Source organism: Mytilus edulis, chromosome 12 (assembly GCF_963676685.1).
Source record: "Mytilus edulis chromosome 12, xbMytEdul2.2, whole genome shotgun sequence".
Classification (NCBI taxonomy): Eukaryota; Metazoa; Mollusca; class Bivalvia; order Mytilida; family Mytilidae; genus Mytilus; species Mytilus edulis.
Genome location: NC_092355.1, coordinates 50,187,344 through 50,207,705, shown reverse-complemented (window position 1 = coordinate 50,207,705; position 20,362 = coordinate 50,187,344). Strand labels below are relative to the sequence as shown.

Sequence of the window (20,362 nt, the reverse complement as noted above, 5' to 3'; positions counted from 1 at the left end):
CATGCGTTCCAGAATGTTACGTAAATCCTGCTGCACAAAAGGCAAAAGTCGTTTAAATCATGTAAGTACAAACCTGGCAATAAGCTTATTTCGGAGGATCGTATTCGTTGAAAGAGAGAGGGCAAAATAAGGGTTTCGACAATTTCAATATGCCTGTCGATTTATTGAACACATATTTTAAAACAGTTAAATAACTCGTTATAACTTCTGTTTGATTAGTTCTGGTATTCAAATCTCTCATGTTAAAATATAAAATATAAAATTTTATCCGCAGTCTTTCATTCCATGAACAAAATCATTACTATGTAAGACTTTTTCAATACTTAGATTTACGAATATTTCCCGTTTGTTTAGAAGAGGGTTGAAAGATACTAAATAAACATTCAAACTCATATTAAAACACACTGACAACGCCATGAAAAAAGAGAAAACAGAGAAACAAGAGTATACACAACGCAACGCAGTAAATTGAAGACTGAGCAACACAAAACCCATAAAAAATATGGGGGACATTTAGGCGAGTGACTTATTTCAAAAAGACGCTTAGTTAACGACTTTAATGCACCCACCTAACACACGGCTGTATGATATATCATTCGAAAGCTAATAATCTGTACTTTCTGTTTTGTCCGGTCTTAAAAAAAACGTACGGCGTTTCTGTCAAATCAAGGTCAAAGGTCATGAATAAACATTCAATTTTTTGCGATTACTATACAAAAGTTATTTTCTAATTCCTGTACCATAAAATTTTCTAAAAGATCATACAAACTTTATATAACATGATACATTATTTCTAAATCAAACAAGAACAAAATAGAGGTTAGATGCGCAATATTTTCCGAAAATTGAAATTCATCACAAATCCTAAAAAATGAAATTGTTCCAAAAGCAAGATATAAGATGCAATTATTTATTATTGTTCATAGAACAGCCTTCGATCGAAGTGTCTGCAGTTGCCCAAAAATCTGCCATTAGCAAAAAGCGATCATTTTGTTATTCTATGTTAGGATAGCACATCGCCAATTGTCAATGTCAGGGAGAAGAATGATTTTCCATAATAATATAAGGGGTATTTAAAGTTCAAAAAATATATACGAGCTATTTCAGGTAAAAATGTGTTTTCTACGAAGTAAACTTATTTACTTTTTGTAATCATGTTTAAAAGCAAACATGTCTTTGCAACTAAATCGTAGGCATCATTAACATAAGTAACCGTGTTTAGAAACACTTGGTTGTTTAATATGTGTATATGCTGGGATTCGAACTCAAGACCTTAAGCATATCAAGCCACGACACATACTACTACACCAGGACGACTAGATACTAACAGTCAGTAATTTAACATACTTAAAGGAAGCAAGATATTTTTATAATGGGGCGAGTTGGCAGACCTTTATTCAGTGGGGTTTAAACCCTTTTCTTGAATAAGTGAGTTGTCAGACTGATTGTTCTTTTTGATTTTACACTTTTTTTATAAAGTGGCGATAAAGTGTGGGCCGATTGGTCAGTGGGGCGAGTTGACATTGTTTGGTATCTACTCATCGTGTTTTGGGGTCATACATGGTATACATCATGTAATATATAAAGTATATTATAACGGTTGTGTGGCGTTCTAAACAGATTTTATGAATCGTCTAATCTTAAACAGCTGGGACGTAAAATAGTTATCCCATTCGGACTTGGTGTGTCAGTGTTAGATCACCCTCTGGCCTCCGGCCACCGCGTCCTACGGACTACCTATTACGTAATTTTGGAGTCCTTTATAGCGTGTTGTTCGGTGTGAGCTCAGTGTTGAAGGTCATACATTGACCTATACTTGTTTACTTTATATAAATTGTTATTTGGATTGAGAGATGTCTCATTGTCACTCATATCACATCTTCTTATATCTATAAGAAGTTTTATCTCTTTAATTATTTGAATAACAGATGCTCTGAGTATTTTCAACATAAGAATTTAAAATACAAATGCAGGTCATTGTGTATGTAAAACACTATTAGCAGTTGTGAAATAAAAATAATGAAAAGTTGAATACCCTTCCTGACCTCATAAGATCATTCGCTGATTTGAGCAGTGCTCTATTTCGTTCTGTGCTGTGTTTTGTGGACTATTGTTCGTCTCTTAAACTTTAATTTTATTTTGTTCATGGTTCTAATTAAGTGAATCTGATTCATGGTTTGAGATGATGATTGTCCCTTTGGTTTATTTTACTTTAAAGACATTAACTTGCAGTAATTAAAATCTGCAAACAAATCGCCTTTAAGTAGAGTAAAGAAGATTAACGCAATAAGACTAATATCCGCGAAAATAACTTTTAATTTGCTCACGGTGAGTAGCATCGGTTCGAATCCCGGCGAGGGAAGAACAAAAAATTTGCGAAAGCAAATTTACAGATCTTACATTGTTGGGTTGATGTTTAGCCGAGTTGTATATACATAATGTACAAAGCCATGTATCACCATTGTTGTTGGTGATCCGATGGATAAATCTGTTGTAGAGGTGTCACTGACTCAGACGTACTTATAAATATAATTATTTTCTCTGACTGTATCTTGCATTAATTTGTAGGATCCTTTACTATAGATATTTGAGCTGATCTGTAACAATAACATCTCCATGCCTTATATATCATGTACTGTAGTACGCCGCTAGATATAAACTGACAAGGAAAGGTAACACACGGCCACCGAAAGCTTTATTATTGTGAAGCCCAGATGGTCGTGTGGTCTAGCGGGACGGCTGCAGTGCAGGCGATTTGGTGTCACGATATCTCAGTAGCATGGGTTCGAATCCCGGCGAGGGAAGAAAAAAAAATTTTCGAAAGCAAATTTACAGATCTTACATTGTTTGGTTGATGTTTAGACGAGTTGTATATATATATATTGTATATATATTGTATATATATATATATAGGACCAAATCGTTATCAAACCGTCGGTCTTACGTCAAATCGTTTGTTTTTGACCGTTTCGTAAACAATCTAAAGTAAAAAAAAAAAGTGTGATCGTAAACTTACGAATGTTAACAGGCAGTCGTAAGTCAAATCGTAGTGATTTAACCTGCTGATATTTTGTTAAAATCAACAACATTACATTTTTTTATTTAAATCTTTGAAATTTCGATTTTCATCACTTTATTTTTTATTTATTTTTGTCTAAACTTTCAATTTCTTTTTTAATGGTTCCGTCAAATAAATAAAAGGTCTTTTCACTACATCAATATTTATAATGAAGCTACAAATCAATCAATTAGAATGTGACCTACCGAATTAGATTATTTACCGGATTTGTTATCACATAAGCAACACGACGAGTGCCACATGTGGAGCAGAATTCTGCTTACCCTTCCGGAGCACCTGAGATCACCCCTAGCTTTTGGTGGGGTTCGTGGTGTTTATTCTTTAGTTTTCTATGTTATATCATGTGTACTATTGTTTGTCTGTTTGTCGTTTCATTTTTAGCCATAGCATTGTCAGTTTATTTTAGATTTATGAGTTTGACTGTCTCTTTGGTATCTTTCGTTCCTCTTTTATAAGCACTAGGTTTCTGCTGGTGGTAATTTTGTCCCCGAGGACATCATCCGCCTATTAGCAAAACTACAATTGAATGAATTTACAAAGATCAAATATGAAGCTGGCTCGGACGTGGTCCAGTATAAAAATGTCCGAAACAGACGTCACCATGGACACGATATCGTATGATACGGTAGGTGTCCCCTCATCACCAGACATGACAAATATCTCAAACATGACTCATTCAGATCATCGTCCTAGTGACAAAAGCAATATTACACATATACAGCCATGTTCTGCTTAAAGACATTTTGGTTTTTGATGACACAGTACAACACTGTCGCATTTCGAAATGTGAGACCAAAGCCTGCAAAACTTGTGCAATTTTAATTACAGATGCTGAATTCACTAACAATTTGACCAAGAAGTCATATTTTACCAGAAGTTACGGTGATCTGAATTCTAAATCCTTTTCGGATTGGTATACCTCGGTGAAACGAAAGGAAGACTGAACAAACGTATGTGCGGTCATAGATCAGACATTAACATCAATGCTAACTAGATTCTATACCAACATTTTAATCAGCCCGATCATTCCATCGTTTATATGACAGTTCGCATTATCGAAAAGATATACCATAGCTCTAACAATCATAATCTTTCAACGACTCTCCGTAGACAAAAAGAGAACTACTGGATTAGACAATTGGGAACTGCAACATCTTATGGTTGCAAATGACAAAATTGATGGTATAGGTATTCTATCTAGTCCTTCGTGTAACTCGGTGAATGTGATGAATATTTTCAACTCGACTCCTCGATGTAGACGCAGTCATGGTCATCGTCATTATACATCACCTTCTCTGCATGATGTCTCTATTAATGACTTGCTGCCATTTATACAAAAGCCGTTAGGTATTCATCACATTCACACGACACTTAATTCATTACCACTTTCAAAACTTAATTCTCTGTTCAATTTATGTTTTGAATCCACTGTTACAAACCCTCATTCAAACCAATACAAACTTGAAGCTATATTTTCGGATATTGCAAGTCACAGACTTTTCAAGCCAGTCTGCATTTTAGTCCGGCGGCTACAAGCATATTTCAGACGAATTGTGCACAATCTGCTACAAGCATGATATTTTGCATAGACCTTTCTCAACTATTACTCTTTCATTTCAGATAGGGAGGCATTTGAAAAAAATGTCTCACTTCCGGTTAAATTCAAAATGGCGGATAGCGTACTTAAATCAGCCCAATATTGAAGGGTAGCATGTGAATAGGTGTTATTATCATCCTACTATCATAATATATGGTGCATACCTTTGTTTTTTACTACTTTTGGATATATTATATAGATTAGTGGTGTTAAAACCCCCTACTTACGGTAAAATCCAACATGGCGGACACTGTACTAAAATCAGCTTATTTTTTAGGGAGGGTAATTGAATTGTGTTTTGACGTATTGCTACTATCATTACATTGTGCAGGAACCTTTCTTTGGTGCTTTCATTGATGCAATGTATAAGGCATATTTCTTTAAAACACTTACTTCCGGTAATATCCAAAATGGCGGACATAGAAATATCAATTTATTATTTAAATATTCAACTTTTTTTTAAATTGTTCATTGTGCTGGTCATTCAACTTATGGCTTTAAGTTATCCCCAACACCTCTAATTCTATACTGTTGTAAATGTTTAAATACAAATTTGACATTTCCGGTAAAAAATATGGGGTAAATTTCAAAGATGAGTCCTTAATCCATTTCTTCAATATATGGTTTTGGATAGATTGATTAAAACACAATAAATTCACTATAGTACTAAAACATTTATAAAATTACTACTATTTGACCAAAAATTCATGTTTATTCACCGCCAACCAACATTCACACAAAGCAGTGCACGAGAGACCCGATTTTCCACATTAACATCGACCACGACATCCTTTCTTTCATCCCCAATGTACAAGCTTCTGACAAAATGATGAGAACGAGTTTTTTTAAAAAGGATCCTCTTTGTCCCTACGCCATCCATTAACGCCTGGGCTGGGTAGCATAAGAGCCAATCCCACGCTTGTCCCCCTTACACCCGCATTCGTTTATTGCACGTTTTACATGCTGGAAAAGACTATACCAAGTTGAGGGAATAGCCTCAATTAGTCCTCCACATTGTACAAATAGTTATTTTCTTGCTTCGATAACCATGTTAGCTTCATCAGATAAAGTTGTGCGATCTTACAGTAAACTCCGATGATTTAGGCTGATCAATCATCATTCTTTATGTTAAAGTCACATTTTCACATGCCATCAATGTCTCCCAAGCATTCTTTTTCCCTTTTCAAGCAAACAGAGAACCGTATCACCACCGGTAAGGGCATGGATCACAATAAGTGTGTGAGATCACTCATTGCCTAGTGCATTTAAAGCCATCGATAATAATCCAAAGTTAACTGCCCTCCTAAACCCAATCAATAGTTCGTCTACCCCCATGTCACGGAATAGAGAAACAGTAACATGAGTAATGACAACAACATCAGTAACTGTTCGAGCCATGACTCTGTTAAGTCTGTGTTTCACTGCATCAGACACATGCATCATGATTCTTGTGTCAGCTTCTAAATGTGCACATGATGATAAACTTGAAATACATCACGTTGTGGATAACACTGGGAACATTAATAAAAAATTAATAAAATACCTTGAAACTGTAACAAGAATTGATAAAGTATTGGATGAGTATGGTAGTTGTAGCAACAAATACTCAGGATGTTCAGTGTTATTCACCACGTGATGATGTTTCACGTTGATCACCATATGCATGTTTACATTAAGAGACTGACACTAAAATCAAGATGGATGTCTCTGATGCAGGGAAACACAGACTTAACTGAGTCATGACTCGAACAGTCTATGCTGATGTCTTTGTTGTTTCCCTATACTGTGACATAGGGGCAGACGAACTTTGGTTTGCATTTGCAAGTGGCAAAAGCTTTAGAAATATATCTATCCATGACCTTTCAAATGCACTAGGCATTGAGAGATTACACGTTTGTCGGAAAAGGAACTGCGTTGGTCACGTGGATAGCGTTTGGAAATGTGACTTTAGCATTTAGAATGATGATTGATCACCCAACACAATCAGCTATGGATTTGATAATGTCATTGATAAAACGGTATGTGGTTTTGTTGTAAGATCGAAAAAACTTATCAGATGGGGTTAACCAAGCAGGAAAACATGTGTTTTTTGAAGAGAAAAGACTTACTGAGGCTATTCCCACGACTCGGTCTAGTCCAGACGCTTATGCATGGCGAAGGAAAAAATATGAACCATGGTAATCCTTTTGGACAACTCTTTGTAAGACCTCTTCATCTTATCAAGAGCTTGTACATTATGAATGTAAGAAACAATATCACAGTCTTTGTAAATGTGGAAAATCAGCTCTCCGATTATGAATAAACATGTATTTGCGGACTAACGAGTATGCTGATTGGGTATTATGTCCTTACCTTAATAAAATACCTTGAAACTGTAACACGAGGAGGTGAAGTCTTGGATGCGTATGGTAGTTGTAGCAACAAATGCTCAGGATATTCTATCTCATCCACCACATGATGTATTTTAAGTTAAGCACTAAGTTCTGTTCACATTAAGCATGTTAAGAGGCAGACACTATAATCATGGTGCATGTGTCTGATGCAGTGAAACACGAATTTAAACGAGTCATGATTCGAACAGTCGTTACTGATGATGCGGTCATTATTTTTTCCCTATTTCGTGACATAGGGGTAGACGAACTATGGATTGTGTTTGGGAGGGCAAAACATTTGGGACTAATATCTATCAATGGCCTTTCAAATGCACTAGGCAATGAGTGATCACACACACATATTGTGATCTATACCTTTATCGGTTGTGATAGGGTTCTCTCTTCGCTTGTAAAAGGACAAAAAGGACGGCTTATTTAGGCTATTCCCTCAACATGGTCTAGTCATTCCAGCATGTAAAACGTGCAACATACTAAGGCAGGTGTTTAGGGGGACGAGCCTGGAATTGGCCCTTATGGTACCAAGTCGAGGCGCTAATAGTAATAGATGGCAAAGGGACAAAGAGGATCCCTTTTAAAAAACTCTGAGGCCTCATCATTTTGTCAGAAGCTTGTACATTGTGGATGAAAGAAGGATGCCGCGGTCGTTGTTAATGGGAGAAAATCGGGTCTCCCCTGCACTGCCTTCTGTGCATGTGGGGTGACCGTGAACAAACATGTATTTTGGCCAAATAGGAGTTATTTTAAAAATGTTTTAGTACTTAAGTTATTTTATATTGTTTTAATCGGTCTATCCAAAACTCTTTATGGAAGATATGGATTGAGGACTCATCTTTGAAATTGACACAATATTTGTTTTTTAACCGGAAGAGTTAAGTTTTTATTTGACTCTTTACAACACAATAGAACTAGTGGTTTTGGGAATAGCCTAAAGCCAAAACTGAAATGACCATCACCAAAAAAAAAAATTTCTTTACATTAAGAAAAAAAATGAAGGTTAAAATAAGAAACTGATATTTCTATGTCCGCCATTTTGGATTATACCGGAAGTAAAGGTTTTAAAGAAATATGTCTTATACATTATAACCATGAGAAGCACCAAAGAAAGGTTCCTGCACAATGTTATGATAGTAGCAATACGTTAAAACAGATTTCAATTACCCTCCCTAAAAAATAAGCTTATTTTAGTACAATGTCCGCCATATTGGATTTTACCGGAAGTAGGGAGTTATAAGACCACTAATCTATATAACATATCCAAAAGTAGTAAAAAACAAAGGTTTGTACCAAATATTATTATAGTAGGATGATAATAACACCTATTTACATGCTAGCCTTCAATATGGGGCTGATTTTAGTGCGATGTCCGCCATTTTGAATTAAACCGGAAGTGATAATTTTTTTTCAAATGCCTCTCTATCTGAAATGAATGAGTTATAATTGAGGAAGGCCTATGCCAAGTTTCATGCTTGTAGCAGGATGTGCACAATTTTTCACCAAGCCGCCGTACTATTTGAAAAGATGAAAAAGAAAAAAGATCTTTCCTTAATCTTTCCTTTGCCAACAAAGGTCCCGAAAGCGCCAACTTAGGCAATATCCTTCATCATTAATTAGTTCAAACGAAAATACCTCCTTATTTCAAAGACCAGTATGTACCAATCATTTCGTATACCTATATCAAACCTATTGCAACTAAAATTGTCAATTATAAACACGTATTGCAGGATCTCGATATTGACGACTTCAAGTCTAAACCTCCTGATTGCACTTGTGCTATTTCCCAATTCACATATAATCCTTCTATTCACGTTATTACCGGTGACCTCAACATTGTTAATAACACCTCTCTACGAAATGTGTTATCGAAAGGTCCGAAATATTGTGAGCCTAAACCAATCAATTGGAAATACAACTTTAATATTTTGATGGATTCAGTAGAGGATTATGCCAGGCAATTGGCTTAGCGCGAGAAGGAAGACGTATAAACTCTTTCCGAATGGATTAAGGCAGTGAGGTCGTTGATACAAATGAGAATTAAGAAACTTAATGGGTTTATAAATATCCAGGCTTCGTCAATCTTTAAAGACCCAAATGTTGCAAAACACCTATCCTACCTCCATGACAAATATGTTGTTGTACCCGCAGATAAAGTCACAAACAACATCGATTTTGTGTGTAAAACTCATTACATTAAATGCTTGATAAACGAATTAGGTATTGACAATTCACTTGGAAACTCAACATATACCCTCTTGACACTTACCAAAGAGGAAATCCTGAATAATCATAGGTCTGTTCTATGTTCCTTTGGAATTTCAACCAAAGATGAAGAACTGGATCTTCCATCACTGTATTGGATACCTAAACTACATAAGTGTCCTTACAAACAACGGTATATTGCTGGGTCTTCCAAGTGCTCCACGAAACCTCTTTCTAAATTATTAACATCTATTTTATCAGAAATCAAGGACAGGCGTCAAAGTTATTGTGAAACTGCCTATTCTAGAGGTGGCGTGAATCTGATGTGGATACTTAAAAATTCAAAAGATATTTTAGAGTACATACAAACTAACTCTCTTTTATCTTGTAAAAGTATTAAACCACTTGACTGTTCTACTCTTTACACCAGTATTCCACATTCCAAACTAAAAGACAAATTGAAAGAGTTGGTATTGCTTTGCTTCATAAAAAAGAATGGCCAACGTAGATACAAGTATCTTGTCTTAAGGAGGGGTAAATCTTACTTTTAAAGTATCTCTCTGATTCAAACAAATAATTCTCTGAAACTGATATTATCAAGATGATTGATTTCTTGATTGACAACATAATTGTTACGTTCGGAAGACATGTTTTTCAACAGACTGTCGGCATTCCAATAGGAACAAATTGTTCCCCTCTACTTGCCAACTTGTTTCTTTATTATTATGAGACTAACTTCATGCAGGAACTTCTTAGGAAGAAAAATAAGAAGTTAGCAATATCCTTTAACTCTACTTTCCGCTATATAGATGATGTTCTTTAACTAAATAATTCAAAATTTGGTGACTATGTGGAATGCATCTTTCCCATCGAACTAGATATAAAGGATACTACAGATACAGTTAAGTCAACCTCATAACTTGACTTACATTTAGAAATTGACAATGAGGGTCTGTTGAAAACAAAACTTTACGACGAAAGAGATGATTTCAGCTTTCCAATTGTGAACTTTCCATTTCTAAGTAGCAACATTCCAGCAGCACCTGCATACGTATATATCTCCCAATTGATGAGATATTTTCGTGCTTGCATTTCCTATCATGATTTTCTTGATAGAGGGTTGCTGCTCACAAGGACGCTATTAAACCAAGAGTTCCAAATGGTGAAGTTGAAATCATCCCTTTGTAAATTATACGGACGCCATCACGAGTTGGTTGACCGTTATGGAATAACTGTTTCACAAATGATATCGGTAATGTTCCTTACGACGGAACTACATTCCCCTTCCCTTTGATGAATGTGACCTTGAGACTATTTACCGGATTTGTTATCACATAAGCAACAAGACGGGTTCCACATGTGGAGCAGGATCTGCTTACCCTTGCGGAGGACCTGAGATCACCCCTAGTTTTTGGTGGGGTTCGTGTTGTTTATTCTTTAGTTTTCTATCCTATGTAATGTGTACTATTGTTTGTCTGTTTGTCTTTTTCATATTTAGCCATGGCGTTGTCAGTTTATTTTAAATTTATGTGTAATTCAGTCTGGTAGTTACAATGTAGATTGCAATTGCAAATTTTATTTTTTAGATTTTTTAAGAATTTGTTTATTAAATCTTATATTGACAACGTACAAGGTTTAAATACGAAGATGTGCTTAATTAAAAGCTGTTTTTTCGAAGATGGCGATATTTTGGGCAACTGTATAAGTTGTTATAATTTACGGTCTGATTAGAAGTAAGCATAATTTAAGGAAATTTATGGTGTCAAAAACTTCTTTGATAGTTATTACAGGATTTTACTTAGCTTAGTGATAAGCAGTTGCATCAGAAACAACAAAATTGTGTTTTGCACATTTTGTTAACTTGTGCTCGAATTTCTGAAAACTTGCTGTCTATCAAAAACCCGCTTTAAATATTTAAAAATGCATTTGATTAATGACTGTTAATCACTCTGCTGAAAGTTTAAATTGTTTGCATATGTGAATTTAGTATACAAAAAGTTATAGTATGCGATGAAGCTGAAATCTTAGAAAATATGCACTTATTCGACCTTGGCCTTTGATCTTGATTTGACGGAAATTGAAGCGTACATTTTTTTTACGACCAAGCAAAACAAACTTTTCAGATGTGTAGCTTTCAAATTAAATATAATTTAGCCGTGTGTTAGGTGGGTGCATTAAAAATTTAATTTTATGGTTTAAGTCAGTCGTCTTATTTCATGTTTTCCACAATATTATGTAAATTATGTTGCACATAGAACAAAAGTCGTTTAGATCATGCAAGTAAAAACCTGGTAGTTGGCTTATTTCGGAGGATCGCATTTTTAAAGAAAGAGGACGAAATTAGGGTTTAGACAATTTCAATATGTCTGTCGATATCTATTGAGCAAATATTTTAAAACAGTTAAGTAACTCGTTATAACTTCTGTTTAATTAGTTTTGGTATTCTTATCTTTTATTTCTGCGGACGGGTTTTGCACTTAAAATTTATATATGTCATTTTGTTTCTGCTTTGTTTCTGCTTTGTTTTTGCTTTGTTTAGGTATTTGTTTATTTTGATACTGATTCAAATTATACTGCAATGTTTACTGTTGTACTTATATGCATAGACATTTCCCCCTAATATTTATTTTGTTTTGCTTACACATTGCTGTCAATGTACATGATGTAATGCAATTTGTTACAACTGAATTAAAAGTAATTGATTAATCTAGTTATAGTACTAGGTTTAATACACCATTGTCTTCACGAGAAAATGCATTACCAAATCAAAAATATGACAGTTGTTTTCATATCGTTTTAGGAGTATTAATTTTTCCATTTGATAAGGTACCTTCATTGTAAATTATTGGAGGTAGACATTTTTGTTATTTCACTTAGTAATGCATGTGTTTGTCATTCGTTAAAATTAATCTGAATTTTTTTAACTTTTTTTTTTTATCAGAAAAGTCATTGGCTATTGAGATTGATGCCAAGGATATAAGAAGAGAACAGAGAACAATTACAGGTATTCATCAGTTTTAAAATTGTCTATATACATTTTTGCAGCGATAATGATATACGAAGGAAAATTATAACAATGATGAATTATATCATCGATTCTTGCCTTGCAAAGGCTTTTCTTCAGTGGCAATGCTTTTATATTCTCTTCGAAATGCATTACAACAATACAAATAATTGTGGTATTTATTTAGATGACTATATAACCATCATTGAAACATGAAAGTTTTATCCCCGGTCTTCCATTTAATGAACAAAATCATTACTATGTAAGATTTCCTAAATACTTAGATTTAAAAAATAATTCATGGAAGCCATAGATTGTTGGAAATTGACACATTGCCTGGGCAGTGATATTCGAATTTCATCCTGAGCGTTAGCGATGGATACAATTAACGAATGTCACGGCCCGGGCCATGTGTAAATTTCCAACAATTTATGACTTCTATGATTCATTTCGATTCTAATAGGACAAATACGGTCTTTAAAAAACTGAAGCGAGAGTAGGTATGCTGTGTGTGTGGCTGTTCTTTATTATTCCCCGTTAGATACAGCTCAAGCATTCTTATAAATCTATAGCTTGCATAGATTATTTCGTGAATAACCGCTAGAAAAAAAATCTGTTTGATTCTTTTAATTCTCCCACCCAAAATTTGCCATTTTTTTTTTTTATTTAAATATAGTCAAATCCAAAGTTGACATTTCGTAACTAAGGAGCCATTTGCTGAAACCAGTTATATGCAAATGATGCAAAATAATAGAAAATTAAACAAAACCTACCTAAAAAATCAATTTAAATACAATGCTATACGAATTTTAATGGCTAATATAACAGTAAACGTAGAACTCTGGCATTTTAATTTGAAAAAAAGTAAATAAAAAAACCAACAACAATATTTTACAAAACGCTTCTCAGTAAACTAAAGACTGAGCAACAGAAACCAATAAAAGATCTTGGGGACATCTCATGTGTTCCGAAATATTACTTGAATTTAACTGCACATGTGGCAACAGTCGTTTAGATCATGTAGGTACAAACCTTGCAATTAGCTTTTTTCGGAAGATATCAATCGTTGACAAGAGGACGGTATCATGGTTACAATAAATTAAATATATCTGCCGATATATAGTGAACAAAAAAATTTAAAACAGTTAACTAACTCGTTATGACATATGTTTAATAAGTTCTGGTATTCTTATCTTTTATTTTTGCTCACGGCTTTTGCATGAAGAAGCGCGTGACGTTTAGCGCGGTGAATAACACTTCCTCAGGTGAATATGCTTTTTTATTCAAAATCCAATTCATATAGAGAAACCTACTAAAATAATACCAATATGGAATAAATTTGTTTATTTTGATGCTGATTTAAATTTTAACACAATATTGAATACTGTACATGGATGTGTATACATTAAAACCTATTATTTCTTTTGTTTTGCTCCCACATTGCTGTCAATGTAATGAAATTTGTTGCAACTATTTTACCAATAAGTGTTGATCTCGGTGAAAAACCAGGTTTAATACGCCTTTGTGTACAAAATAAATTGCATTTACCAAATCAGAAACATAACAGCTGTTTTCGTTGTGTTTGAGGAGTACTAATTTTGCCGTTAAGCATTTTGCCACTTTGTAATGAATGTTTTTGTTTTTTGTAAATATCAATCTTATTTTTATTATTGTTATTGTCAGAAAAGTCATTGGCTATTGAGAAAGATACCAAGGATATTAGGCGAGAACAGAAAATAATTACAGGTATTCATCAGTTTTAAAATCTTCTTAAAGTTTATACAATTTATGTAAAGTAGGAAGTTTGAGTATTTTTGCAGCGATAATGTTACACGAAGGAAGATTAAGAAAGTGATGAATCATATCATCTATACATGCCTTGTAAATGACTTTCTTTAGTGGCAATTATTTTTTTCCTTTAAAATGCAATACAATAGAACACATTATCTTCTATAACCAATATTAACATTTTATCCGCAGTCTTCCATTTAATGAACAAAATCATTACAATGTAAGATTTTCTAAATACTCAGATTAAAGAAAATTACCCGTTTGTGTAGAAGTGAGTTGAAATCTACGAAATTGACATTAAAATTCATAAGTAAAACTGACAACGCCATGGAACGAAAGGAAATAGAGAAACAATATTATACAAAATGCAACACAAAAAACTAAAGACTGATCAACACAAACCCCATTAAAACGTTGGGGACATCTCAGGCTGCACGTGTGATACAAGTCGTTTAGATCATGTAAATACAAACCTGGTAAAAAGCTTATTTCGGAGGATCGCATTCGTTGAAAGGGAGGACGGGACAGTAGTTACAACATGTTCAATATATCTGTCGATATCTGCGGAACAAGTATTTTAAAACAATTAACTAGCTCGTTATAACATCCGTAGAATTTGTTTTTGCATTATTGTCTTTCATTGTGAATCCGGGCTTGTCTTCAAAATGTATACATAAACTCATCATATATATCAGGACAACACATTGTATAAACGCCAGGCGCGCGTTTCGTCTAAAAGAGACTTATCAGTGACGCTCGAATCCCAAAAAATTTAAAAGGCCAAATAAAGTACGAAGTTAAAGAGCATTGAGGACCAAAATACCTAAAAGTTTTGCCAACTCCAGCTAAGGTAATCTATTCCTGAGGTAGAAAGCCTTAGTATTTCAAAAATTCAAAATTTTGTACACAGTTAATTCATAAATATAACATATCAATGATAATTCATGTAAGCACAAAACGTGATGACTACTGGGCTGGTGATACCCTCGGGGAAACAAAATCTCCACCAGCAGTGGCATCGACCCAGTGGTTGTAAATAAACTCATCATAGATATCAGGACAACACTGTGTATATACGCCAGACGCGCGTTTCGTCTACAAAAGACTCTTCAGTGACGCTCGAATCCCAAAAAGTTAAAAAGGGCAAATAAAGATCGAAGTTAAAGAGCATTGAGGACCAAAATACCTATAAGTTTTGCCAAATCCAGCTAAAGTAATCCATGCATGTAATTTTTGTGCTTTGTAAAGAATATTACCATCCAAGATTTGATCTGAAATACCTGAACGTATGAGATGTATGTATGTAGATTCATATTGATGAATGATGTCCTTGAACCGATGTTAAAATTTAGTAAATGTATTGACTAATTTGTGAGGTCGAAAACCCTGGTATAATAATTTCTTTATTAAAACGCAGATTTCTATCATTAAAATCAATGACAAATGAGGGGCGAAAGATACCAGAGGAACATATTACAACCTACAAATGGGAAGATTAAATGGTCTCTTTGGCCATAAAGTTTTGTTTTCAACCGACCCTCATTGTCAATTTTGAGATTTAAGTCAATATATGATGACAAACTTAACTGTATTTGTTTTATCCTTTACCTCTAGTTCTATGGGATAAATGCTTTCAACGTAGTCGTCGAATTTTGAATTATTTAGTGAGAGAGCATCAGCTATATAGCGGAAAGTACATTAACAGATATGGCTTACCTATTTGTTACATACACGAGCGAATCAAACAAGTATAGATATATAAACCCCATAAGATGGTGACAAAGGAACATCACCATCTAAAATTGGATAATTAACAATAGAAAATGAAAAATCATTTTTTGCCCTTTCATTTTTGTATTAAGCTTCCAATTACACATATAGGTATCAAGATCTTGAATAGAACAGTGTTCATTGTCAGTATTATATTTACAGTCAGTTCAGCCGGATAAATTTCTTAAGTGTACATACTGAATTCATCAATTTAAAGAGCCAATATATCTTCTAAAATCTAAAAGTGTTATTAGGTATTTGATTCAGATGTTGTTTCGGTGGGTCTTTGGTTATTTTAGTCATACATTGTAACTCAGAACAATATAGTAACAGGTCTGAAATAAGTGGTGAACAGTTAGTTTCCATATGTATTCCGTTAACACTACGATATAAGTAGTTGCAATAGCAAACAAAAACGTTAGTAAAAAGTCAAGGGCAGTTATAATAGAAAATTTGCCAATGCAGGTCCAGTTGACAGATTCTTTGGTTTGTTGTTTTTTTTAAACTGACTAATGCATCTTAACAAAAAATAAGTATAAACTGTAATGTCAGTTGAACGAGTAACTGGAACCTTTTACCTTAACTCTGTCGTAATAAATGACCTTACCTGAAAATGGTGAACATAGTGGATTGATCTAACTATAACATGTATAAGTGGAGTCATGACTTACAAAAGTATTTAAGATACAGTACATCTTAAACAGATTTTTACTTGGTAAACATCAGAGTTGACACATGAACTTGAAAAAGTTTTTAAACGTTTGAAAATTGTTTAGTTTAAAATCAATGTATTAGACACTACAAATATGCATTATCTATCTTTTAACGTATTGCATTAAATGAGAACGTGATTGAATTAAAGAGTGTATATAGTTATCAAAGGTACCAGGATTATAATTTTGTACGCCAGACGCGCGTTTCGTCTACATAAGACTCATCAGTGACGCTCATATCAAAATATTTATAAAGCCAAACAAGTACAAAGTTGAAGAGCATTGAGGATCCAAAATTATAAATTTTCGTTTGTATTTCTTTAAGATACCGTTGAGGCTTTACAACAACATACCAAAAGACTTCAAGAACACCATACCAAACGACATCAAGAAAACCGCACAACATTAGCAGGTACTAGTTATTTTTGGATTTCTTTAAATGTATTCAAACAAATCTTTAAAAAAACACATTGCATCGTATCTTAATTTTGATTTCCTATCTGATCCACCAATTACTATTGAGATTAGCTCGTTTTATATATTTCAATATAGTGTTTATAAAAAATTAGTGTACAAAAAATGCATTCTGTTAAATGTTAATCTTATCAAATTTATTTTATAGAGCTTCAATCAATCTTGTGAGTTTAATTTGTTTGCTTTTCTAATAATAGATTACTAGATGGCGAGTGACATTTTTTTAGTAAGACGCTTAGTTAACGACTTAAATGCATACGACTAATATACGGCGAAATTATATTTCATTAAAAGCGTTTTGCCTCTGCTGTCTGTTTGGCTCGGTCGATAATAGTTCGTACGGTACGATTTTTGTTTAATCAAGGTAAAAAGACAATACTGAACATTCCCAAACTTTGCTAGAATTAAACAAAAGTGTATTTCTTGTTAAAACTTAAAATAATAAATAAAACACAGTTTATTGTTTCTTGAGGTTGAATATGTATATGTCAAAATTAGAAAAGATTTATAATTTATAGGGCAAGAGATTTTTTTTCATCATTTTAGACTGCGATTAATATGATATAAGTCATGATTCAGGCTTCAAATGATGCTTTTACGGTAAGACTATGTACAGGGTAAACGAAATACTGTAAGGAACAAATAATAGAATATGTTTCCTATGTCGAATGACATGTTTCGATGGTTTTCCATGTTCAATATTCGAATGAAAACTGTATCATTCACTTGTCAATGAAATAGTCGGCGAATTCCGTAAATGATAGTTAATGTTTAAATACTTTATTAGTTGTTTGATCATTATGACTTGGGTCGTGTTTACACCAAAAACCATGTACATTCATGTTTAAAATAAGTGTAATATAATGTACACTGGTTTCACATTCAATGTGTTCACATCTATACCCCTGGTTTAATTACCTGTGCATTAGATTTCTTCACATTTGTAAAATATGTGTCATTTCGGAGCAACTGAGATCACCCCTAATTTTTGGTGGGGTTCGTGTTGCTTATTCTTTAGTTTTCTATGTTGTGCCATGTGTTTAATTGTTTGTCTGATTGTCTTCTTTTATTTTTAGCCAGGCGTTGTCAGGTTGCTTTCGAATTATGAGTTTGACTGTCCCTCTGGTATCTTTCGTCTCCCTTTTAAATTATCATTACATAGAATCGACAACTTTTTAGACCTTTTGAAAGCCATTTTGATAATTTGCATTGCTTTAAAAATACTCAAGACGCCTCGATATTTAGGTTCACGGATCCAGGCATATTAAAAGGGGGTCCCGACCATGGATTAAAAGAGGGTCCAACCATATGTCCCCATTCTAAAGCATTGATCGTCACCAAACAAAGGCGTTCCAACAGCCGAACCTCCACCCCCTTGGATCCGCCACTGATTACGCAACGAAAAACGTAGCTCACAGTAGCGTACATTCTTTCAGACGAAGAAGGAGTGAGATGTAAAGAATATTGCAGTAACAAAGGATTGCTGAATTTCTATCTTTTCTGTTTGTTTTACATGGAATTTATGCTTCAAGGAGTATTTGGCAAAGACAAAGGAGTGTTAACGGTTTGGTACATGTTGTGAATGGGAGTGAGATTGAGTTTCGGTATATTTTCATTTTTAATGCTTTTTTTTTATATTTCCAAGTGCATTTTATCGCATCTGAGATACTAGCCAAACAATGCAATGTATCGCATACTCTTTTTAGTAATACATTCATGGGTGAATGGTTTATTTGTTAACGACTAATGGCAAATATTTCTCAGTTGATTCGGGAAGACATTTTTATACGAATAATGTGTTTGGCAATGATGATGTTTTGAATCTAGATAAGGGGTTACTAAAGCTATCTATGTTTTTTGTATTTATAACAAAGCAATATATCGAGTTTTGACAAATAATTCGGAAAAGGACTTTGTCCATAATTTTCATAACTATCAATTTTTTTCTACATTAAATATACATTGTAAAATGAAAGTTTGCCTACTTTGACAAGAGACTATTGCGGCTGATTGGTAGCGTTTTGGATGTTGTGACACCTACACACTAATTTCGTCCCTTGATCATGTTAATACTTATTGATATAAACTAGTGTATTGTTGACATGCACTAGTAGCCAGATTTTGGTCTGAAACGGTCATTTTGGTCTGATCAAGTCTTAATCGACTTAATTTACCGCTAGAGAAAAACGTTCAGACCTGTTTAGACACTCAGACTCTGTTAAGATATACCGTGTTCAGTCAGATTAGTCGTGTCAAGATAAATAAGACAGATTCATCTAGCATCCAAATAAGACTTGATTAGATCACGTTCAGATCAAATAAGACCAAAGGTGAAAAACCTGTTTTGTTGCTGTAAGATCGTGTTCAGTTGTGTTAAGATTTTAAATATTTTGAATAAAACGGGCGACACTTTATCTCTTTTTATCAGGGGTTACTCCCCCTTTATGAATAAAATCTCTATATCTTGGATGATATGCTTTTGTGGTCTTTTAATATGACTGTATATCTATTTCATTAAATAAAGTATGCAAACTTTAAAAACAATTCATTTATTTCCGATAGAATCTTTAACATTTCATTGGTTATATGAGAAAAGATTAATTGTTGTAACCGGAAAATGTGTCATAAAAGCTTTGCAGTCATGCTTTCTGACATAAAGTAGTCCTGTATGTATGCATTACGCCTCTAAAGATATAATGATCAGTATTAAATATATCTCAAAGATGTTCTTTACCATTTTTTGTTTCTAATGTAGAGTAATAGTTCTTATCTATATTTGGTCAAGAAACGTATATTTTAAGTTTATAATTTACTTTATATTTTAAAATTTTACACAGATGACAGGTGCTTGGTGAAAGTTATTTACATTTTAATAAACGGATTATTTAAGCTGTCAACCGAAACGGATGATCATAAACTAACTAAATAATTACCCATTCGTGGACGTATGATGAATGAAGTTCCATGTTTTATCTTTTATATAAAATATTTAAGGTTAAACCGGGTTAAATTATTACATTTACAAATAAAACAATATTTTTTCAAATAAATGCAACAACAATATAAGCATATTTAAAATATTCAATTGACAGTTTATATTGACCATTATATACATATAAAGACCGATGTCGATAACTCCCTTGAATTTTTTTTTATCGTCATTTTTTTTTAGCACGAACTAAATACAGGAGTAAATCATATCATAGAAAAAATATCAAACAACGTTAGTTAAGACACGATTGATAAAATCTAATGTACGGTTTATATTTCAGTTTCGTATCAGATTTTTTTAGGCACCAGTGGTACTACTCATTTGAAAAACAGTGAGACGCTTACTTGCTATTT

General features: G+C 33.6%; 1 protein-coding gene across 1 annotated transcript in view; it reads left to right on the top strand.

Moving 5' to 3' along the window:
- The window catches only part of LOC139497672 (uncharacterized), a 55,536-nt gene that overhangs the window by 14,098 nt on the left and 21,076 nt on the right, over positions 1–20,362 (top strand). Inside the window, exons 3-4 of the mRNA XM_071285905.1 lie at positions 12,207–12,269; positions 13,953–14,015. Coding sequence (XP_071142006.1) covers positions 12,207–12,269; positions 13,953–14,015 — 126 coding nt within the window. The remainder of the gene's footprint in view (positions 1–12,206; positions 12,270–13,952; positions 14,016–20,362) is intronic.